Source organism: Euprymna scolopes, chromosome 9, assembly GCF_053919585.1.
Source record: "Euprymna scolopes isolate OS-2025 chromosome 9, ASM5391958v1, whole genome shotgun sequence".
NCBI lineage: Eukaryota > Metazoa > Mollusca > Cephalopoda > Sepiida > Sepiolidae > Euprymna > Euprymna scolopes.
Window position 1 is genome coordinate 80,206,107 of NC_136490.1, and position 26,047 is coordinate 80,232,153.

Consider the following 26,047-nt stretch of genomic DNA (forward strand, 5'->3'; position numbering starts at 1 on the left):
CAACAGACTTGATGTACGTGTTCCATTTCAGGTCAGGAGTAAAGGACAAACCCAGAAGCTTGTCAAAACACGGGGCTTCTCCTAGACGAGAGCCATCCATTTCAATTGATGCCAGATGGGGGATCAGAGTGTTGATGATGTAAAGATAGGAGTTTGGTTTTAGATGAATTAAAGGTAACCAGCCACGACTTCCCCCACTGGACCACGCGCTCGAGATCACAGGAGAGAGAATCAGAGAGAACTTTGTCATTTACAGCCTTTGATGTGTTGCCGTAGATGGTCATGTCATCAGCATAGATGTCAACGAATGATTTAAGTATGTGTTTAGGGAGGTCATTGATGTAGATCAGGAAGAGAGTTGGGCCCAGGATTGACCCTTGAGGGACTCCAGCATTAATACTACAGGCCTCTGATTTTTGTCCATCGACCACTACTCTTATGAGCCTATCGGAGAGAAATGATTTAATGATTGAGAAAACATTTCCAGCTCTAATTAAACTAGTTATATTATGATAACAAAATAGCTCTAATTAAACTAGTTATATTATGATAACAAAATAGCTCTAATTAAACTAGTTATATTATGATAACAAAATAGCTCTAATTAAACTAGTTATATTATGATAACAAAATAGCTCTAATTAAACATGTAAGGAGATTTTTTTTATTCATATTTTCAATATTTTTAAAAAATTTGTTGTGGAATGAAAATCAATAATAAAAAAACAAAAACAAGAAAAACGTGTTTACAGCCGTGTTATTAGTAATAGTATTACTGCTGCTGCTAATAGTTTGCCATCCAAACTCAAATAGATCTGTTTATTACTATTTTAAATTTCAAGAGAAATTACAAGAGAAAACAATTATACTTTACATGGATAAAAAATAGTAAAAGATTGATTTACTATTATAGTGGGTATCCAAAAAAAAAAAAAAAAAAAAAAATTTTTTTTTTTTTTTTTTTAATAAATATTATATACTTATATATATATGTTGAAGTCCTTTTTTAACACAACGAACAAATGAGTTGTCAAAAGTATTTAGGACACCCCAAACTATTAAAAATGCCATCTCTTCTGGTTAGTTTCTAAATGTCATGACAAATCTTTCACACTTTACTTTACAAATCAGGGAGGGATCTTCACAAAAACTTACCAAACATGCTGTTTTATAATATTCACATTTTTTAGAGTATAGTTTTATTGATAGTTAAAAACAACAAATATCTATCACTTCTATAAACAATGGGAAATGGAGTTTAAAAAACAGAATCGTTTTCGCAATCGGAAATTAGGCTCAATTTTTTCCGATTCCGTTACCAATTCTGATAACCCAAAAAGTTCCAACACTACTATTCAGAAAAAACAGCGATAAATGTTTGACGAAAAAATAGCACTGACTTTAACAAGCACAATATCATTCCTACAATTAAGTTTTGATATGGGGATGCTTTTCATCGAAGGACACAGGTTATCCATGGTAAAATGAATGGTAGCATGTACAGGGAGATGCTAGAGAAAAACCTTCAGAAATCTACGACTTCTTTAGAATTTCATGCTTCAATATAACAATGATCCCCAAAATACCACAAAACTTACAAAGGAATGATTAAAGAAATAAAGCTATTAGTACTCTCAATTAGTAAAGTCAGTCTCCTAACTTGAATTTAATAGCAGAATCGACAAAATATCAAGAAATTAGAGGAATTATGCAAAAAAGAATGGGGTAAAGTAACAGTGAATCAGTGTGAAAGATTTGTGATCAACTATAGAAAGTGACAGAACGCAGTGAAACAATTCACATTATTACACAACAAAATATTAAATTGATGCATCCAATACTTTTGCATAGAGTAATTTTGAACTTTGATATAAAAAAAAAAAAAAAAAAAAAAAAAAAATTGAGTTTTTAATTTTACTCCCACATACAGTAGAACCCCAGGATACGGCATTAAAAATTAATAACAAAATACAGTACAGTATATAATAGACATGTATATAATCAAATAACATTGTAAGGCGTGGCAAATACCATACCCAAGGGTCAGAAAAACATTGTATTCCATATTGTAACCTTAAAAATCTGTATCCCAGGTTCTACTGTACAACTAAAACAACTTATTACTTAGCAAATATCAGGCAAAATGCTGAACATAAACTAGAATTATAACAGAAAATAACATGTATTCAATACTTATACGTGTCACTGTATATATATTATATATCTCTATTTAAACATAAAATGCAATGTGTGTGTGTGTGAGAGTGTTCTCTATGGATTCTGAAACAACTGGGTGGACTTTTATGAAATTTCACACAAATATACTTGGTGTCTGGAAGTGTTCTTAGCTATGTTTTCTATCGGAATGCTACTGATAAGTATCAAAAGTTGTTAATCGATAACCAAAAAATCCCATTAAACAAGTACAGTCCATGTTTTAACAAAACCACCACCTTCTAACACCTATAGGGTCAAGCGTTTGCTATATGTGCAGTTTGTCAGATATGATCGTGATAAGTGTTTTAATGCTGAGGCTTGACATGAGCTAAAGATTGATCAGATCAAGCTCTTACACTTTCTGTCTAGCCCAGATAAGGACCAAGGTTAAGTATTGTAGTTCCATTTCATTCCATTTAGTTATTCAAGTCCTTGAATGCTCAGTCATCAGTCCTATCTCCAAACATTATGAGTGACCACCTATGGCAAACAACCTTCTTAATGAAGAGATACATATTCTACAGCCTCACTATCAGGGCAAAGAAATTATCAGATTAACCAATTGAAAGAATGCTGTCTGCAAGTGGAACATTATTTAAAAAAACAATGAATGAATTTTGACTTTTACAAACAGTATTTTTTATTGATGTAGAATGAGGAACATTTCATGTGGTATGCTTGTTGTCTTTGAGCAATGGCAGCTGTGCAGGTAGAAATTAACCATTAGAGAGAGTGCGGTTTGCTACAGAACTTCTGTGTGGGAACACAGACTTCAATTGTTGCCTAGAACCATTCAGTGATCTCATTTGCACACTGTTCGAAAGGAAAAGAAAAGATATTTCCTCATGGAGCATCTCTGATTGCTTCCCAGTCAGCCTTCTTGTAGTAACTTGTCGTTTTGAGCAATGACTTGAGGTCGAGTTTAGGGTGATGTTTATCTTTACTACAATATGATCAGCATTTCTGAAAGGGAAATGGCCATTTGTTACAATCCTCGAGAACTGTAGTCAGAAATAGGTCTGGAAGTGAAAATCTGGGAAACGAATCGGGAATGTTACTGTGTCAGAAAATGGGACATAAAAAAGTTGTGATGCTACCAGCTGTGTCTATAACTAGAGAAACCAAACCAATTACTGTGGTGGACATTAAAGTCACCAAGTAAATTTACTTGAACACTAGTGTCTAGGGAAAGTGCTGCATCTATGCTATCAGAGACGTGATGGATCTTGGTTGAGGGATAACGTTAAAGAAAATATAATTAATTAATGCTACATTGTAAAGTTAATCTAAATCGCAAGAAAACCTGGTGATCTGATTCTAATTTGGATTTTCTAGTCAAAAGGAAGGTGTTACAAATATAAACGCCAAGATATGCATGTGTGTATGAGGTTTTACAGCAAAGTGGTAGATAACCAAATATGTTGTGGTTAAAAGAGTATAAGTTAAGTCTCATTTAACACTAAGATATCCGGTTATAGGAGAAATGATTCTACATTGTCTATTAAGTTCTAAGTCCATGGATATTTGCAAATGCAAACCTCAAGGGAGGAGGCGAATTGGTAATGTTTGAATTTGCATCTAGTTTGATAGTTCATATGCACAACTTTCATGCTCACATTTTACATTTTTGATACCCAATCAATGGCTATGGCAAAGAATAGTTAAAGCAAACATCTTTGACAAATTCCAGTGATCACCACAAGCCAATCATTAAAACCATCTTCTGTGTGTAAACAATATTTAGACTTCACATAAATTTGCTTTATTGTGGTGATGACTTTTTTCGACAAGCCACACTCATGAAATATCTTCAGTGTGATGGCTGGTAAATGCTATCAAATACCTTGGAAAAATCTATAAAACTGATGGCAAGAGACTTGTAATTCAACAAATTTCTCAGCATAAAAATTTGTTCTGCACAAAAATATTTTGGTTGAAATCCGGCTTGTTCCTGTAGCTTTTGGTCGACCACATCATTGTTCTCCAACATCAGGGGTCTACGTTCTAACCTTCCAGAGGTTGAAACCCAATTACAGGAGACTAAACCAGACCTTTTATTTTTAAGTGAAACTGGTATTGGACAGGCTATTTCCCTAGAAGAGTTCGCAATTAAAGGATACTCTAACTTAACTTCTAAATCTGACCCCCAAGATCGCCATGGGCATGGAATTTGTGCCTATATTAGGGATAACTTTCCATGTGGTAGGGACATCTCCCGGGAAGATCCTAACTTACCCTATATGTGCTTCCGGGTTGCTTTAGCTCACACTACGGCATTTATATTTACTCTCTATCGCCCCCATAACAGCGGAGTTACTATCTTTCAAAGAAAATTGACCAAGTCTTATCTGCTTATCCTTCAGCTAACATTCACGTATGTGGTGACTTCAATGTTCACAACGTCGAATGGTTGACCCAGTCTAACAAGACCGATGATGAGGGAAGGTTCTGTCATGATTTCTCCATTGCCTATGACCTCACTCAGATTGTTCAGGAACCCACCGTGTGCGCGACAATGATGGCCAGTATGCGAGCCTACTAGACCTTTTTCTCACAACTTGCCCTGAACTATGTTCAGTTTCTGTTCTGTCGCCTCTTGGCTCTTCCGACCACTCTGTTGTATCAATTAAGATAAAAATGAAATGTAATAAGTCCCCAGACGTACCTCTCCATCGTACAGTATATCGATACACTAAGGCTGACTGGGATAGCTTCCGTACATTTATATCTGATCTACCTCTGCATTCCATGTTTAAAAAGGATGTGTCCTCTATAGTAATAGACCTGACGGAATGGTTAATTGTAGGTATTGACCGTTTCATACCCTCGAAAAAGTTTCAGCAAAAACCTAACAGCCAGCCATGGTTCTCTCCAGAATGTGCTGCTGCCATTGCGCACAGAAATCACTTTTTCCACTGCTTCAAACGTAATAGATGTATGAAAACTAAAGCCGAGCAACCATTGTAAGAAAGTAATAAAGAATGCAAGAGAGTTGTATATGCTCAATCTGTTAAGTCCAAAGTAGCTGAGCAGCGGCTTGGTTCCCACCAGTTTTGGCAAATAGCAAACAGAATCATGAACAGAAGCGTGTGCTCCATCCCAACTATTATCAATGGACCTGAGGTAATCTCGTCAGCATCAGACAAAGCCAAACTCTTTGTCAAGAACTTCGCAGCTAATTCTACCCTTTGCGATCAAGGCTGCCAACCCCCAATATTCCCTCCTGTATCAGAAAACACGCTATGTGATATACGTATATCTGTACGTGATGTTGCCAAGCTAATCAAAAGCCTTGATTCCAGTAAAGCAACTGGCCCTGACGGTATTCCAATTATAGTACTCAAAAAACTTCAACCTGAACTAGCGCCCATACTTACAAAACTGTTTAAACGTTGTCTTAAGGAGAATAGTTTCCCATCTCCCTGGAAAATTTCATCAGTATGACCTGTATTTAAGAATTCAGGTGATCGCTCATCACCCTCTCAGTACAGGCCAATAAGTCTCCTGTGCGTCATGAGTAAGTTGCTGGAATCTGTGTTAAATACAGAAGTAATCAACCATCTCAACAAAAATAACCTTAGTGACACTCAATATGGTTTCCGTTCTGCTAGATCTACAGCAGATGTGCTTACAGTTATATCTCATAGGATTAGCAAATCTCTCGACGGAGGCAACCTTTCTAGGGCAATTGCTCTTGACATATCTAAGGCCTTTGATAGGGTATGGCATAAAGGTTTACTTCATAAGATCTCTAGCTATGGTATTGCTGAAAATGTCTTCTCAATTATTAAATCATTTCTTTCTGATAGGTTCATAAGAGTAGTAGTTGAGGGGCAAAAATCAGAAGCTCACAGTATTAATGCCGGTGTCCCTCAGAGGTCCATCCTGGGCCCAACTCTTTTCCTGATCTACATTAATGATCTTCCAAATCACATCCTTACATCATTTGTAGACATCTATGCTGACGACACTACCATTTATGGTAGCACATCTAAGACAGTAAACGACCAAGTTCTCTCCAATTCTCTCTCCTCTGATCTTGAGCACGTAGTACAATGGGGTAAAGAATGGCTGGTTACTTTTAATGCATCTAAAACCAAGCTTCTCTCTTTACACCATCAACATTCTGATCCACATCTGGCATCAATTGAAATGAATGGCTCTCGTCTTCAGGAGGCCTCAAGTTTTGACAAGCTTCTTGGCTTGACCATTACTCCTGATCTTAAATGGAACACGTACATCAAATCTGTTGCCAAGGCCGCTGGAAAAATGGTGGGATCTTTCTATCGATCCGGTAGATATCTCACTGCTGATGCTATTCTCTATCTATATAAGAGCCAGGTACGTCCAAGGATGGAATACTGTTGCCACATCTGGGCAGGAGCGTCTAGAAAGGACTTGGCCTGCCTTGATAGAGTTCAAAATAGACTTCGTAGCCTCGTAGGAGATGTCCTTTTCTCTTCCTTGCAACCTTTATCTCATGTTGCGAGTTTGTCTCTGATGTATCGATATTTTCATGGAAAGTGTTCGACTGAGCTTCAATCTATGGTCCCCCCTCGCCAAACTTTCACAAGAAACACTCGTCTAGCTGTAAACACTATCAATAATTCCCCCCACTCTTTATCTGTGCCTAAACCTAAACGTAGATTCCATGAACAAAGCTTTTTTCTTAGAGCCTGTGGAATTGTCTTCCGTTTTCCTGCTTTCCGGCTGACTACAATATGGTTGTCTTCAAGTCTAACGTAAATAAGTTCTTGATGAGCCGTTCCATATAAGTTATCAACTTTACCAAATTTTCATATGTGGTGATGCCTATGTAAAAAAAAAAAAAAAAAAAAAAAAAAAAAACACATTACGCATATATGATTCAGGATAATTTGACAATAAAGCTTCCCTGGTATTAAGAGAAGAGCAACCCCTCTTCCAGTTCTCGCAATTGACTAGATTGCCTTTTTTAGAAACGCATACAACCATTTTGTTTTTCCAATCTTCAAGAACTTCACCTGTGTTCAATAATAAGTCACCGGAGATGGATAGTATTTTTACAGAAATGCTCAAGTCAGGAGATGACTTATGGCCAAACAAACTTTATTTTTGGTAAATTTGTTGATATTGATAGGGAGAAGAGTGGTTGGTTGGTTAGTGACTGCTTGAGTGGGTGGCTCCAGTTTGTTCAATACTTCCTGGAAGTGTTTGGCCCGTCTGGCTAACTGGTCGTCTTCTTTTCAGAGCAATGTTACATCTTTTGTTACTCTGGAACTGGCCGTGATCTTTTTAGCAATTTGGTACATGATTCTTATGTCATTGCGTGTTGCAGTTTTCTCAGCCTCCTCTGCCATATTCTTGAGCCATATGCATCTGTCTTTTGGTATGAGTGTATGGTCTTATGATATTGTGCCTCTGCTGACGTAGTGTTTTTCCTTTCACTGATAAACTTCCTCGTGTTGTCACTAATCCAAGCTACCTTGAGGGACTTCTTGTAGTCTAAGTTTTTCTCTCCTGCATCTGGCATGGTATTCTTTGTTTCCTCCCACCAATTAACTGAGCCTGACATAGCATCTGATAAAACACTGAACGTGTTTTTCAGAAAAAAAACAAGACAAAAAAACTTGAAATTAGCTTGAATGTCTTTATTTTTCCATTTGGAGTGTAAAAATGTCCAGTTGTTATTGCTTTTGTCTATTTCTTTAGTTTAATTCTGATCTTGATCAAGTGATCATTACAAATATTGATACCTCAATAGACCCTTACATCTAGCAAGCAGGGTGTTTTCCATTTTAGATCAATGATGATGTGGTCTATTTGTGTTTTGGTCTTATGGTATTTTTGTGGATGCACTTATGATCAAAAAGTGATGAGCCAACTTTCATGTTGTTTATTCTGCACAATTGGATATACTTGTTGTCATTGTCTGTGCGGTTTCCAAAAGTGTGTGGACCAAGTACATGTTCACACACAATTCTGTTTCCTCCAATCTGTGCATGACGAGAAGGATTTCATGTTTTCTTGATTACATCTTAAAGTTGTCAGTGGAAACTATGCTACTCATTGTCATCTTGAGCATAAAATTGACTGATGGTAACCTTCGTATGAGAAGTGGTTAATCTTATTAAGCATTCATTAATAGATGGCCATTCCTCAAGAGCACTGTTGGAAGCTTTGTCCACGATGATTGGTTGATGAATCCCATCTTGTCAACATGAAAAGGGAATGATCTTGTTTTCCTGTATAAACTTCCCAGAATCAGTCCATCAAACTACTCTTAGACCAAGGATATTCAAATTGTAATTGTAAATTTCTTCGAGGATTTGTGTTAGTTTGGATAATTGGTACAGAGTTCTCACCTTCCAATAACCAATGCATGCTTTTGCAAGAAAGAATTCTGGCTTTTGAGATGTCGACATAGTGAGGCCTTCATTGGCAACCCTTGAATTTGGCATACTCAGACTTTTTACATAGCAAGAATTTGTTTACAGGGACAGGGCGCTAACCTGAAGCCAAACCACAAACATTTCAAAAGGATGTAAATGGAAGTCACCAGAGGGTGAAGTTGCAGACTAATCACCATGAATGTGTTAGCTTTAACTTTTTTTTAAAAGGTGGTCACCACTTATCAAGGCCCGGAAGCCACTCAGGGATAAGGGTTATTGTAAGTACAGTACGTTAGTATGGATATTTAAAGTGCCTACTTAAGGGGGCGGTTCATTAGGAATTTGTTTACGTTCTTCTGAAGATTTAAATCAATTTTTCACGCTATTTCATTTATTTTTAAACAATGATACACATGTAAAAAATTCCAACTTGTCAATATTAAAAATCAATAAAACCATTGACAGGTGTTTTAACTTTAAATTTTTTTTTAAATAAACATTTGTTATTTGTTTTTCATTTATTTTTTAAATAGCGACACATGTAAAAAATTCCAATTTGTCAACATTAAAGATCGATAAACAAGTATGCTCTTTTAAAATTATTTATAACTAAACTTTAGTTTTGTTTAAATGGTGATGCATTGAAAAGTTAAAAAGTGAGAAGACAATCCACTCTGATAAAACTTAAAATTGTAGGATTTTCATAAACATGCTTCAGATAATAAAATTTTTTTCAATTGAAATTAACTAAAAATTGTTTTAAATCAGGAGGCGGGGGAGGGGGGGTTATGTTTCTTAAAATGCTGATAAATTGAAAGTTTATGAGGTGCATGGTAAGCCTATGAATAGTAATACCAAATGACGTACTGTTTAGTGCTGAACAAGGCACATTATGCAACTTAATCAGACAGTCATAGTTTTTAAATCAGTGATTTCTCCTATGTCAATCAATATAAAACGTATATGACTGAATTGAAAATAAGATTTTCTTGAAAATGGTATTTTAATATTTTTGTTGTGATTTGTATATTCCAAGAAATTGCAATTTAATTCTGTCCATTAACAACGAAACATGCCAGCATTGCATTTCTGCGAGCGGGAGATGAATTTCTACGGAGAGGTCATCTGCGGCTAAAACAAAGTACCCCAAACTTCTGAAACACTTTATTTAGAAACCCATTCGTACCATGGGGATAAGGTGTTTTATAACTATCTTGTACTTTCACCTAACAATTTAATAAAAAATTATAATTGTGTTATACTAACGTTTATTTATTATTAATTATTTAGAAACCTATTCTTAACATGGGTAGGGTGTTTTGTAACTATTCTGTACTTTCACCTATCAATAAAAAAGGATATGGTAAAACTTGACGATAATATTATAAAAATAGCGCTGTAATTTTGTTTTATTTTGTTAAAAAAATTGTTTTTGCTTAATTTTAATTCAAACAGCTTCATTCAACACCACTTTTTTTTTTTATTTAAGTAAAAAATGCTTTTAAATGCGTTAAAACACACAAACCACATAGCCAGTTAGTAAAAAAATATGATAACATTGCTTATGATAATATTTACTGGGTTTGTTTACACAGAGGTACAAAAAGTGGTCAAGAAGCAAATACATAACAAATGTTTACCAAAGGCAAGATAAATTTTTGGCTGTAAATGTTTAATCTGTTTGAAAAACAAGAAGTGTTGAGCATTACATGAGAACAATAAAAAAATGGCTGCGGTTTCTCTTGAAATCTTTGCAATCTCGACCATGACTTAAAAATAAAAATTGTACAAAATAGTGATAGAAACCCACCCAATAATTGTCATGGCAATTCAAAATGAAAATTAATTATGCTAATTAGTTTAACAAATGTTACAAGAAAAGGGCTGTCCCCTTTTCCTGTAAATAAGAAAAAACATTAGATAAGTGGAAAATGAGATTAGGATAAGCCTTATAAGCAAGGTTCAGAGATAGATTCAGAATTGAAATATTAGAATTTCGCTATTGTTAAATTTCATATATAAAATAGAAATTGTAAAAAGAATTTGATTGTTCATTCTTTTATGAAAACTGAATTAAAAGGGTCAGCTAAAAAAGAATGAACAATACAAATTATAAATATATTGAAAAATAGGTTAGTTCAGAATTCTTTGTTTGCAGAAGTGTGTTTGGAGAACGTGTGCTGAGCCACGTGAGTGGTCACGTTTTGAACCATACATCTGACGTCATAGCAGAAAGGGAATTTCTCAATAATAGGAGCTAGGATGAGCAGATTAGTAAGAGTCGGCAGTTGGCAGAAAGGTTCGAGCAGTCATCAAAGTTAGTTGGAAAGAGTTGACATGATCAGAGGAGGGTCCCTTTAGAAGCGAAGGGAAAACATTTAATCATCTTAATACAAACTTTGTATAACCTCCTTCCAAGTAATGTGTCCCCCACCTCCATTATAAGTAATGATTCTCCTCTCTGATGTAAAAAAAACAAACTGATCACCATCTCTCCTCACTAATATATGTTATAATAATCCACAGAACTGCAATATGTATAAATGCTTCTCTCTCCCTCATCACCGTCGTTAGTCCCGTTATATATGAACCCCAATATGACCCCATCCCTATACAACACAAATACTTACAAACATAATTGTAATCTGTACAAAATTTCCTTACATTTGATATGCTACAAGTCATATTTTGTTAATAATTGCTTTGAATCGTGTCCTGGTTGCCATCTGGGATTTTTCATGGTGTAATGATGAAAAATATAATGTTCATCAGAATAATATTTTGCATGAAGATAAAACCTTACCTCCCATTTTTGTAGCTGTTTTAATGATGTTTTTACTTAAAACCATTAAAATGAAACTTAATTATGCTAATTAGTTTAATGTACTCGAAAACATAATTCTAATCTGTACAAAATTTCCTTTTCATTTGATATGTTATAAACCATATTTTGTTAATAATTTGAATCATGTTGTGGTGGCCATCTTGGATTTCCTAGTCGCCATCTTTGTTTTCTTTTTCATGATGTTATAATGGCAAATGATAATGTCCATCAAAATAATACTTCCTATGATGATAAACATTAACATGTTTCTATGATGTTTCTACTTGAAGCTGGAATATGCTAATTAGTTTGTAAGTTACCAAGTGAGATGGTCATAGATAATGCCAACTGAACCTTAATAGTATTATGATAATATGTTCAAAATTTCATCATAATATCTTAAAAATATCTGAAGATACTGCTTTTTAAAGATGAGTTAGTCCGTAAATTGTGCAAATTTCCTTCCATTTTCAGTCAAAAGCTTATATGCATTTGAATCTGACTAACTTAAGATAAAATGTCTAGTGAACCACACATTTTTTGATATTTTGAATGGTCATAACTCCAGTTCTAATGGGCCAATTTTAAAAATCTAAAGATATTATTTCTTTGTTTTTTTTATGCTCTTTTCAATAATGCTGGATTTGATGTAAAGAAAAAAAGGGTGTGGCATTTCTACGAAGAATAAGATAGATAAATAAGATAGTAAAAGGAATATATATGTACACCTAATTATGCGCATATATGCATATACACACAAGAATATAAACAAAGACTGACACAACTAAATATACAGAGTAGAACAATAAAGTTGCCGCCCTAAAGAAAACAACACTACTGCTTTATTTTAAAACTTTTATTGAAAAAAAATCAATTCCGGTAACTTGATTATGTAGTAGAGCTGACATTTATTCAATGTAGCCTCAATCACGGTCTTGATACGGGTCTGGAACTGGGAGCATGCCTTTTCCACAAGCGCTGGTGAGAGTTTGGTGAATACTTGGCAGATAGCGGAGATCAGGCTGGCTTTAGTGTTGTGAGAGGTCATGTTGGTGATGTTCTTGATGTATGACCAAACGAAGTAGTTCAGCAGGTTTAGGTCAGGGGAGGAAGGCGGGGGCAGCGAAAGAAGAGTACACAGTCATAACACTCCTTAAGTCAAGCCAAGGTCTCTTTGAACTTCTGGGCAGAGTCCTGCTGCCACACCCAGGGTCTGCCAGCGGTCACCTGATTGCACCAAGGGATCATCACACTCTTCAGCACATCCAGGTAGACTTTGGTGTGTACTTTCAAGCTGACTTCGAAGATGCGAGATGGCATGATGTAGCCCTCACTTGAAACCACACCAAAAACCATAACCGTGGCCAGAAGCTTTGTTTTCATCATTCTGAGCACATCCCTGTTATTCGTGGCAATCTAGTGATGCATCTTGAGGGTGCTGGCAATGCTCATGTTATTATAACTTGGATCGGTAGAGAGCATGAGTTGTACAGCGGCGCATCTTTGATCTAACTCATTGAATATTGTGTCACTTTCAGACATGATAGAAGGCTCCTATCGCTCTTGGGATTTATACACAACTGGCCAACTAGTAGATGGTCGGTAACAAAAAGAAAACCGGTTTTTATCAAATGGAAATGAAATCATGTCTTTTCTAGAGCAATAATTTTATCATTCCACCCTGTACAAACATATGCATCAAACAAGTCAAAATACAGAATGATAAGAAGCCATGCATTCTTATTCTAAATATCTAGCAAAGTAAAAAAAAAATAAAAAATAAAAAAAAAACATAAGCATTTAGGTGCAAATATATACACATGTTGAGCATTAAATCTCTAGTGCATAATCAATACTCATGTACACAATTTTCAAATCACAAGTGAGATTAAAGAAAGCCTCAATGGATTTGGAGATATATTTGATTATTGCTAATGGATCGTTACATATTTGATTAAATAAAGGGTTCAGTTTGAAATTCTGTATAAGTTCCAAAATTTGAAGAGATGCAGTTAAAGAACGTCAAAGGTTACATTAACCAAAACATCTCAATGTTGTGCCGAGCATGCACGGAAGCGCACAAGCGTATGAGTCAGGCCTACCTGCAGTGAAAAGCGAACCTGGGACCTTTCGATTACAAACTAAGTCTACTAATGAACTACACCTATTTTACCCCAAAGTGACAATTTAGTTTCGGCCAACGAATGAAAAGAACAAGCTAATAAGTGATTCAGGGTTTTTTTTTTTTTTTTTTTTTTTTTTTTTTTTTAAATGCACTGCTTGGATAATGTGTCTCGTGCTATTGCGTTTTCGTATCGTGGCGTATCGATTCGGCGAGAGTGTTCGGTCTTGCTTGGGAACGTGTGTGTCGATTCAACGGTATTTGTTTGTGGTGTGATGTGATGCGTCGATTTGGCGGTTGTGTTCAGAATTACGTGGACGAATTTGTTAAAGACTGTGCCATCACTTGTGAAAACAAATACACATATATACACACGCACTTTTTTCTGGCGCTCTCTCTCACTCGTGTAGCCAAAAGCTATCTTGGACATCATGGACTTCGATCTGAAGCTCATACCTGTATTTGATGGCAGTGAACCCAGACAGTCAGTAGTGGAGTGGTTGGAGAAAGCTGAACTAATATGTTACCTGAGTGGGGTGAAGCATATCGAGTACGTCATTCCGATGTGCTTGTCAGGCGGGGCATATGCTGTGGACCAGAAATTAAGTGATGAAAAAGTGGTCCGATTTTGAGTGTATAAAGAAAACACTGTACACAGCGTTTTCTTGGATCCTTTCGCTGCATGGAAGCAGTTTGCAGCATGCTGCCTCCAACCAGATGAAACAGTCGACATATTTTTGGCAGAATTACGCAGGCTTGCGGTTCTGTTTGGTGGTGTATTGGATCAATGCCTTCTATATGCATTCATTGCTGGACTGCCGGAGCATGGAGAAAACTTGTTACAAGCATCTTCCCAGATGGAGGACTCTAGATCTATTATGCGCGCTCGTGCCATTTTAAAGAACTGCACGGGAGTTTCATAGCAAGCCGCATTAGCCGCACGGTCAACACAAATTACACCTAAGGAGACGAACACTTCATGGTGGTGTTACAAGTGTAATGGACTTAATCATAGAGCAAGCGATTGTCAACTGGATAATGCGACGGTAAGAGATGTTAGTGTCAAGCATCAACAACCTATCACGTGTTACTGATGTAAGCGGTGAGGGCACATTGCCAGATTTTGTCCGGGAAACAAGCAAGGGGATGAGAATTCAGTGCCAATCTCATCCTCCAAACTGGAGTAAATGGCACATTGCCAGTTATCAGTGTTCACATCAATGGACTACAGTGTACAGCTCTAGTGGATACTGGATGAACACAGTCACTGGTCCGCAAGTTGTGTTGCAAGAAATTGACGAGGAAAGTGACCCCAGTGCTCACAGTAGATGGAAGCACATTTAGCTGCTGTGGAATAGGAATAGTGCAAGTGAACCTTGGTATAATGCGGAGAATTAGCATAGAAGTCTTAGTTGTGGATGGATACTTGCTGAGATTTGATTTATTGCTTGGGCTGGACGCAATCAAGCGACTGGGAGGAGTAACGGTGTCTAGTGAAGGTGCGGTAACCTTCCCACATTTCAGCAAGACTAATTTTGCTGCTATCACCATCACCGAGCCTGACTTCTTTGCAAAGTATGAAAAGAACACTCGGAAGTGGACCACATTGTGGAAATGGGCTGGCGACCAACCTCCACTTATGTTGAGAAATAGACGTGCAGAGTATCCAGCCCCAGCACAAATTCCTGAGGAATATGATTGTGAACTGCAGGTGTGGATTGATAATGGTTGGCTGCTGCCATATCCTAAGGATGAACTTGGACCCCCAAAAGTCTAATTCCCCTCATGGTTGTTGTGCAGGAGAACAAACAGAAAGTGCGGTCTGTTATGGATTATGGGAAACTAAATAAGTATTTGGACGTTCTGGAATATGCACCAACAATTGATGTAGTGCTCATTAAGTCTCACGATAACAGAGCTGACCAACTTACTCGAGTACCACAGCGATGGTTAAATGAGATCCGTAAAGTCAGAGAACTTGTGTGTGCTGTGGTTGCTGAACATGAACATGGGTCTCAGATACAGACAATTCATCAGTCCAGTGGACATCCCAGTGTGAAGAGGACATAGTACTTTGTTAAGTTAGCAACTCCACTAATAACTGAAACTGAAGTGCGGTCAGTGGTTGGGAATTGTAAAGAATGCCAGTCCATAGATCCAGCCCCGGTGCATTGGAAGCCAGGTAGGCTTGAGGTCTTGGAAACCTGAAGCAGGGTTGCTATGGATATAACCCATTTTGGCACTCAGTTGTACTTGATGCTGATAGACTGTGGCCCTAACCGTTTTGCTATGGAGGCAGTTGCACCGACAGGATTCTGCAAGCATTATTAAGCAGTTGCAAAACATATTCTGTGAAAGGGGGCTACTGACCGAATTGCTTACAGATAATGGCACGCTGTTTTGCGGAAAGACATTTGGTGACTTTACACAGATGTGGGGCGTGCACATTCAGTTTCGGTGCACCCACGTACCCTCCGGAAAAGGAATAATTGAGAGGTCTCATTGCACAATAAAGCACATTGTGGCAAGAACAAAGTGCATGATCTTAGAAGCAGTGTACTAGCCCAACGTCAGGTCTAAGGACGACAAGAGGGCCATGTAGGCACCTGCGAATGTACTATACAATTATAAGATCCGTGTCAAGAGTATCGATGAAGTGATGATGTCTACAGTTGCTAATCCATATGAGGGAGATGCGGTTTGAGTGAAGAATCCACGAGGAAGATGCACGATGCAGTTCGGCACAGGAACAGTGACAAAAATAAATAGCCAGTACTCGATCTCAGTTGATGGAACATCACGCCACATAACGGATGAACTACACCCATCTTACCTCAAAGTGACGCCCAACGGCTATGAAAAGAACAAGCTGATAAGTGATTCGGCATTTTTTTTTTTTTTAAATACACTGCTTTGTCTCGGGTTATTGCATTTTTGTATTGTGGCGTGTCGATTGAGCAAGATTGTTCGGTCCTACTTGGGAACGTGTGTTTATTCAACGGTATTTGTTTGTGGTGTGGCGATTTGGTGGTGGCGTTCGGAATTGCATGGACGAATTTGTTAAGAAACGTGCCGTGACTTGTGAAAACATATATATATATATATATATATATATATATATACACATACACATTTTTTTCTGGCGCTCTCTCTCCCTCGTGTAGCGACAAATGTAACAACAAAGATATTATAGTTCGATTAATACAAAGAGAAAAAGTATTTTCTTACATCGAGTAAAAATTATTTTATCGAAATATAGGCTTCACTTGAATGAATTTTTAGTCGAAAATGTATCTTATTTTCTGTAGGAATTTCATTGTCATACTTATTATCATACTTATTATCATACTTATAAAATAGCAATTAAAATAACACAATTTCACATGTATTACTAAGGGTTGCAAATGTCTTCTTTAAATCACCATTATACTAATGTACTAAGAAGTACATATACAAAAATATTGGGATTCACATTTCATGTGAATGTAATTTACTTTACTTTAATTCCATGAATTGTGAGCAGTTATTAGATTTGGTTTTTAGTCGGTGTGAAAGTAGTCAGTAATATGTATCATAGTAACTTGCAGTTATAACCAAGTTGAAGTTGCTTAAAATGAAAATTGTTACTAGTATTAAAAAAATTTAAACATGTTCGATTTGGGAAAAATGGATTATTATCATACATTGAAACATTTAAAAAAATTAGTTTTCATATATAAACTGTGTTTACATCGATAGTATGAAAAGATTTCATTCACTTACTTTGGATACTTAATGATGAATACTCAGAGATAGGGATAGAATAATTCTGGCCAGTTGTAGATATCTGGGGTAGAGTTGACGGTTGACTGGATGCAGGATTGTAAGGCTGATAAGAATCTGTTGAGAGAGGCTGTTGGTAGGCAGCAGAATGTGGTATTGACTGCTGTGTAGATAGAGCTACTGGATTGGGATAATGTCCACTACCTGGCTGATTATTGTACACAGAAGAGTTGGGAATTGACTGCTGCTGTGGCCCTGCAATAGGTCCTTGTTGTAGGTACATCTGACTTGGTCCCCCACCAGCACCTTGGACTGATTGTGACACTCCCATATTAGGTGGTCCTCCTTGGCCAGATATTATCCCAACTCCAACATAACCTTGTTGGTGCATTTGGTGAACTGGAGAGTTCTCCAGAGAGCTGCCAGGGCTGTTGAAGTTTTGAGCAGTATATGGGTTCTGCAAGGAGATGATAAAAAAAAAAGAAAAAAAAAGAAACATTTTTGAGAAAATATATTTTCTGACACATGCTAAATAGATATCTTGAACTTGCTGAAACATAACGATGAAGCAGTTTCTTTTTTTGGCAATGTGTTCTATTTGTTCCAATTCAAGTTAACTGTGAATGTTCGGCAAAGGAGTTTGAATGATGAACTCAAGTAGGATACTATTAGCCATAGCAATCAGTGTTTGAAAAGGTTTATAATTATAAAAGAAAAAAGTTTTATCTTAGTAACATTAAATGTAATCATCCATATATGGCCGCATTCCATTACAGATTTGAGGTCATTTTCTAAGAATTCAGCCATTACCTTTGGCATATGTCGCCGCTAAAGTTGAGTTTCATAATATGCTCAACTTATGACGTGCTTCCATCAATGACTAACTTTGCTAAATGGAAGAAGGCGGATGATTCAACCTGTCCTATATGCAAAGAAAAACTCCAGACTATGAAACATGTTCCTAGTTCCTGCAGAGTGGCCGATATAGGTGACAGCACAGCAGGGTACTGGAGGAACTGACTGCAACAATAAGTAACCACATGAAGCTCGAAGCAGCTAACATAAGCCACAAGTTTTTTGCTGAGGGAGGAAAAAATGTGGATTGGATCAAAACATACAACTGGCCCATTACTGGTACATAGCCAAAATATTCTTGGAATCGATGATGATTGGATAGTCGCCGCAGATCTCCCAAGCTGGCAAAGTAATTATCAAAAAATTATAAAAGGAAAGGGTCAATGGCCAGACATTGTTCTCTCATCAAGAACAAGAAAAAGACTTATCTTGATTGAATTGACAGTACCTTATGAGAGCGGGATAGAAAAACAACATCAATACAAGACAGAGAAATATGAAGACTTAAAAAGAGAGCTAACTCATGAAGGTTATGTTACAATCCGTTGAGCTGTTGAGATTGGAGCAAGAGGTTTCATTGCAGGTTCTTTACATCAACTTTACTTAGAATCAAAGGCCAAAAAAGAATTTCAGCTAGTAAACGTCTCAGAGATTACTGAACAATGTACAATATGGCTCTGGGTTAAAAGGAATATCGCATAAGAAGTAAGAAGTTGCATTACAAGTTGATTTTTTCTTTTGAGATTTTTGAGATATTTTCTTTTGAGATGTCATTTTTATCAACTTGCTTGAAAAGAGCTATGTAAAAGATGCTTAAAACCGTTAAATTATACAAATACCATCAGTAGTTGAAAAGTTTGAGAATTTTAAGTGCCTAAATTTATGCTTTTCCATGGACATTTTTCTTTAGAAAAAATGGGTTAAATTACGGACCTCAATATTTCAAGAAACTTGGTAATTTTGCCACCATTTATTTATTTTTCAAGCTATTCTCATGAAAATTGGTACTCTTATGTGAAATTGTGTGCTCTTTCTGATTATGCAGTCAAATTTGATGTATCTTTTTACTATAAGCCATGAATTATAAATTAAGATGTACAAATCTCAAATGTTTTTAAACTGGTGCATGGTATCATACAGTGGGTGTCTGTTCATGAATAAAACTAAGTATTATAGTAGTATTTAAATATAGCTTTATTGAGAACAGGCATTTTCCTACCTCCTCACCAAAGGAGAGCTTAGTCTGGGGTGTAGCCATTAAATGCCTAAAGAGCATTCATAGCTGGTATTTACTACTCCCCTAAAAAAAAAAAAAAAAAAAAAAAAAAGAGTTGATATGAATTAATCTCAGAAATAAATGGAAGAAAATTTTTCATATAGATTTTGAATTTCTGTAAAAGATGGAAATTCCTATAATCGACCAGAACTTATGCATTTTGGGATCAGTTCAATTTTCAATTTTGTAAATCCTCTCTATCTGGCCCAAAATATACCCCTATTTTCTGAGATGTAGCCATAAATCGTACTCCTTGATGTAGCTTTCACAGTACCAGGATACCAGGTGTCATAGGAGAACATATTTTCTCCTATGGTTGGATTAAGAAATATATAAATATTTCTTATAATATATAAAAATGTTTATTGATATATTAATTAAAACATAAAGACGTTTCTAGAATGTCGTTATTCATAAACATAAATAATAATCGGCGTCTATAAATATAAAAAGGCGTAGAACGCCTTTTTGTTCTTTTTTGGAGTCTCTAGAACGTTCCAGGAAGTTCCTTGAAAACTGATATAAAAGAAACGCTATTGGTGGGTAAAGTCAGTTCGTGACATATTTTTGGGATGTACGCATCGCATAGGCAACCAAAGTCCGAATTCCGGCTTCCTCATAACGGCCGTAAAAAGCAAAACCTCACTGAAGGAAGAACTGCTGTTTGGATTCTGGTAAAGTTTTTATTTATTCTTTGAGTTTGTTGACCGAAAAGCACATATTACGTATAGAGCAAACATTTCAAAAAACAATACATAAAGAAATACTTTCTTTATAATCTAAGGGAGACAATTTTATTAGCGAGTTCGCCCTTCAAAAAATAATAATCTTTTTCTTTTTTCTTGTTAATTTATTTTTTAATAAATTTCTTTTTCATTAAATCTTTTTCTTTTGTTTTAATTTTATTACATGTGGGTGCTGGTAAACCCCTAGAACATACGAGCTATCATCAGCACACATATGTAATAAATGGGGGCTCGTAAAAAACAAACAAACAAAAAAAAAAATCCATTTAGTCAACAATCTTCCGATAAATATATATACAAAAGGAAAATTTATACCAAACTAAATAATAATAAAGAGATTCGTTCTTTCCTTTCTTTACTGAGATAATGACATAATATTTATTATTAGCTGTGCGGTGCGGTGCGCTATATATAAAAAAAAAATATATGTATATATATATACATTGGTCTAACGATAGTTAAAAAAAAAATAAATAAATAAATAATAATAATAATTTGATTTGCTTACGTAATTTCAGATAAATAAAAAGTAAATAACATCTAAAAATATTACAAATATAATTAAATAAAACAATCCGGCAAACCAGACGCTAGCCTTCAAAAAAAAAAAAAAAAAAAAAAAAAATTGATTTGTTTACGTAATTTCAGATAAATAACAAAGTAAATAACATTTGAAAATATTTCAAATATAAAAATAAAACAATCTGGCCAAAAAGACGCTAGCATTCAAAAAAAAAAAAAAAAAAAAAAAAATATTAAAATATCTACTGAATGACATTGTACTATTTTATAAACAAATGCAAGGGAGATAACTATATTATCAAAATAAAAAAATAAAAATTTTTTCACCGTGCCAAACAAATGCACTAAAAAAAAAAAATAAAAATAAAAATTAAAAAAATAAAAATTGAAAATAAAATTAACAAACAATATAACATATAGATATATGTTAAAATTATATCGAAGTGATTACGTAATTTAAAAAAAAAAATAAAATAAAAAAAATAAAATAAAATAAAAACAGACAAAAATACTATCGGAGACTCAGACGCTTTCAAAATTTTTTTCCAACATAATCTAACGGAAATAACTACATTATTCAAAATAGTTGTTAACATAAGGAAACAGCGTTCCATATTCGGTTAAAAAAAAAAAAAAAAATTTAATTAAATATAAAATATTAAATTATAACATAAAAATGCCTTTCTCGTTAGAAAATTTTTTAGGTTCCAAAACAATAAAAGAAGACTTCTTAAAGTTAAAAAAATCCGAACTATTAGAAATCGCTGATTATTTCAAATTGGATATAAATCCAAATATGAATAAAGCTGAAATGGAAAATATAATCGAGGCAAAACTCATAGAAATAAATTTGTTAGACCCTCATAGTTCAAAAATACAGGACAGTACTCTACGGCTACAATTAGAAGTTAAAAAATTAGAAATAGAAAGTAATGAAAGAATGGAATTGCAAAGAATAGAATTAGAAAAAATGAAGCTGGAATTGCAATCCAGAAACATAAATTCCTCACCAATTAATTCATCCTTCGACGTAGGATGAAATATAAAACTCATACCACATTTTAATGAAGCAAGAGTAGAGAATTATTTCCCTCATTTTGAAAAAATAGCAGTAACGTTAGGATGGCCGTATGAATATTGGCCAGCTCTTTTACAATCGGTATTAAAAGGACGAGCTGCCGATATATATTCTGCATTAGACAACGAGGATTCCTCAGATTATGAAACTATTAAAACTGTCATACTAAATGCGTACGAATTGATTCCCGAAGAGTACAGGTTAAAATTCAGGAATTTTAAAAAATTTGAAAATCAAACTTTCGTTGAATTCGCCAGACAAAAAACGGACTTATTTCATCGATGGCTTAGAGCAAAAAAGATAAATGGCGACTTTGAGAAATTAACACAACTAATATTATTAGAGGAATTTAGCAGATGTGTCGACAAAGACACACAATTGTACCTAGACGAAAAAGATATTACAAACATAAATGACGCTGCGATACTCGCAGATACTCATAAGGTAACTTTACGAAAACGTTACGAAAACACAAACCTGTCCCATAAGCATTTAGATGGTTACTCTTATAATAAATCCTCAATAAGGTCTCAAACTCATAATTTTTCTCACAATAATAACATTCATAACAGACAAAACCCTTTCCCAACTGATTCTATAGTTAAATGTACTTACTGTGGTAGACGCAATCACCTGATATCTGAATGCAGAATAAGAAAAAGAGATAACGAATCCAATAGAAACTACAAACCCCACGCATTCGCAAACACAAGAAAAATCAATTCTTTCCCTCACTCATCTCTCCAGAGTTCAAATGAATTTAAAAATAATACAGATTCGATCATGCAAACTTATAAACCATTCCTATCTGATGGCTGCGTTTCCACAGGTGACATTAATAACACTACTCCTATACAAATCCTAAGAGACACAGGGGCGTCCCAAACACTTTTACAAAAAGACATTTTACATCTATCCAATTCTACCTTCACGGGAGAATACGTCCTATTACAAGGTATCGACTTAAATTCTACAAAAATACCTCTACATAAAATATATTTACAATCTAGCTACATAAACGGTTTTGTTGTAGTTGGGGTTCTTCCCACCCTACCAATGAAAGGTGTCTCCTTGATCTTAGGGAATGATCTAGCAAACGGTAAAGTTATAACAAATCTGATTATTACAGATAATATAGATTTAAGAGACACAAATGAAGAAAATAAACAACTGCTAGAAAACCACAACACTTCATTACAAGACACTTTATTAAAATTAAACGAAACATTCATAGCGCACGACCTAGAAAAATTAAATAATAAAAATAAACATTTAGATATTAGCACTGTACGTAATGGAAACACCACAGGAGAAATACAAAATAATCTTATAAAGGAACAATTAGCACAAGAAAACTTACAAAATTCTCAGGCTAGAATGAAAACTAGATACGATAAAAACAGTAAACACCGTAATTTCCAAATAGGAGATAAAGTACTAGTATTCTTACCAAATCCATCTAATTGTTTACAGGCAAAATATTTTGGACCATATGTCATAAAAGAAAAAATTAATGATGTAAAATACATTATACACACCCCAGATAGGAGAAAGAAAAATAGGTTGTGCCACATCAACATGTTAAAACCTTACTTAAGAAGAAATGCTACAGCAACAACACGGCCAGTTTTTACTTTGAAAACTATTTCAGATATTAACACAAGCAAAACACCTTCGGACACTGAAAAAACTTTTCTTAAAGAAAAAGAAATAGGTCATTACAGTAAATTAAACAACTCTGAAATCCTACACAATCTAAACAACAAACTTATACATTTATCTTATGAAAACAAAAAAGATGTATGTGCTTTGGTCAATAGATTCAAAGATCTGTTTCCAGATGTTCCTAGGAAAACTACAGCAGCAATACATAATGTCTTCGTGGGCAATGCAAAGCCCATAAAACAACATTTCTACCGACTAAATCCCATCAAACTCCAAACTAACAACCTGTGTATCAATCTCAACAAAACTGATTTCTGCCAGGCAAAAGTCGAATACTTGGGGCATATTGTGGGTCAGGGACAAGTGAAACCCATCTCAGCAAAAGTGGACGCTATAAAAAAAATACCCTGCCCCAACCAATAAAAAACAACTTACGAGATTTCTAGGTATGGCAGGATTCTATAGGAGATTCGGCAAAAACTTTTCCACAATAGCAAGTCCACTCACCAATCTCTTAAAAAAGGCTACAAAATATAATTGGACTGATTCCTGCCATAATGCTTTCAATAAGATAAAATCGACTCTTCTTGAAAGTCCAGCCTTATCAACACCGGATTTCACCAAACAATTCAAATTACAGGTTGATGCCAGTGATGTGGGTATGGGTGGAATTCTCACTCAAGAAGATGAGCATGGCTTTGGAAAAGCTATTGGTTATTTTTCAAAAAAATTCAATGTCTACCAAAAAAAAAAAAAAAAAAAAAAATTATTCCACCATTGAAAAAGAGTGCTTAGCCTTACTATCAGCTATACAGCATTTTGACTTTTACATTAATGTGACTGTGCAGCCTATTTTAGTTTGCACTGATCACAACCCACTGACTTTCCTAAACAAAATGATTAATAAGAACCAAAGACTAACGAGATGGACTCTTCTTTTACAGGAGTACAATATTATAATCGAACACATAAAAGGTAGCGACAACATTATCGCCAATCTAGAGCATAACCTTGTTTCTTTTCACACACCAAAAAAAAAAAAAAAAAAAAAAAAAAAAAACATTAGAAAACAAAATAAATTCACACACTCAAGTATTACATATCTAACACAAAATTTATACAAATTAACAAACTGTACAAATACATATTCATCTATTGTAATACTTTCATATTTCTCACTTACAAAAAGAAGAAGGAACATTGACTAAAAACTTTCAGTACCTTATATATTTATTGATATTGACATTTTCTTTGTTTGCTTTCACATTCATTTTTTCCAGGTACCAGACCATAGCCAGCCTTGTGAAATTAAAAGTTTTGATATCTAGATATCAAAACTTTTACCTTGAAGGGGGGGAGTGTCATAGGAGAACATATTTTCTCCTATGATTGGATTAAGAAATATATAAATATTTCTTATAATATATAAAAATGTTTATTGATATATTAATTAAAACATAAAGACGTTTCTAGAATGTAGTTATTCATAAACATAAATAATAATCGGCGTCTATAAATATAAAAAGGCGTAGAACGCCTTTTTGTTCTTTTTTGGAGTCTCTAGAACGTTCCAGGAAGTTCCTTGAAAACTGATATAAAAGAAACGCTATTGGTGGGTAAAGTCAGTTCGTGACATATTTTTGGGATGTACGCATCGCATAGGCAACCAAAGTCCGAATTCCGGCTTCCTCATAACGGCCGTAAAAAGCAAAACCTCACTGAAGGAAGAACTGCTGTTTGGATTCTGGTAAAGTTTTTATTTATTCTTTGAGTTTGTTGACCGAAAAGCACATATTACGTATAGAGCAAACATTTCAAAAAACAATACATAAAGAAATACTTTCTTTATAATCTAAGGGAGACAATTTTATTAGCGAGTTCGCCCTTCAAAAAATAATAATCTTTTTCTTTTTTCTTGTTAATTTATTTTTTAATAAATTTCTTTTTCATTAAATCTTTTTCTTTTGTTTTAATTTTATTACATGTGGGTGCTGGTAAACCCCTAGAACATACGAGCTATCATCAGCACACATATGTAATACAGGAATCCTGAAAGCAACAACTATATATTCAGCAGTTGATGGTAATTTTTGTCATTTCTACATTATTGAAAATTCAACTATGTAAACAAAGAAATAAAACTAATTTTTTTACCTTGTTTCCACCTGAAAACGAATATCGCATTAAAATTTTTTGCAAATAAGTAGTTTTTCAGATATTAAGCAATGTCATTTCTTATGTTATCGCTGGTGGCTATCTTGGAGCGCACAAACGCAACCTCGAGAAACTATGCGCAAACGCATGTACCAAAATGGCCACCAGCAATAACATGAGAAATGACATTACTTAATATCCGGAAAGCTACTTATTTGCGGAAAATTTAAATGCGATATTCGTTTTCAGCATACCCAAAAACCTTAAACGGTAGTCATTTTAAAGAAATAAATGTTAAGGTGAAAACAAGGTAAAAATTTACAAAATGCATCACAATGAAATTCTTTCTCAAACCTAATTATTATCACTATTTAGATATCCTCAGTAAAAAAAAAAAAAAAAAAAAAAATGGGTTTGTTTTACAAATTTGAAAAAATGGTCTTGACAAGGAGTTA

The 26,047-nt window shown here is 34.8% G+C and overlaps 1 protein-coding gene across 4 annotated transcripts in view; it reads right to left on the minus strand.

Moving 5' to 3' along the window:
- LOC145284726 (hepatocyte growth factor-regulated tyrosine kinase substrate-like) overlaps nt 1-26,047 on the minus strand; it is a 344,930-nt gene that overhangs the window by 13,223 nt on the left and 305,660 nt on the right. For all 4 annotated transcript variants that reach the window (XM_080133655.1, XM_080133654.1, XM_080133657.1 and 1 more), the window contains one exon: nt 17,297-17,753. In XM_080133655.1, the coding sequence (XP_079989781.1) occupies nt 17,297-17,753 (457 nt within the window). The remainder of the gene's footprint in view (nt 1-17,296; nt 17,754-26,047) is intronic.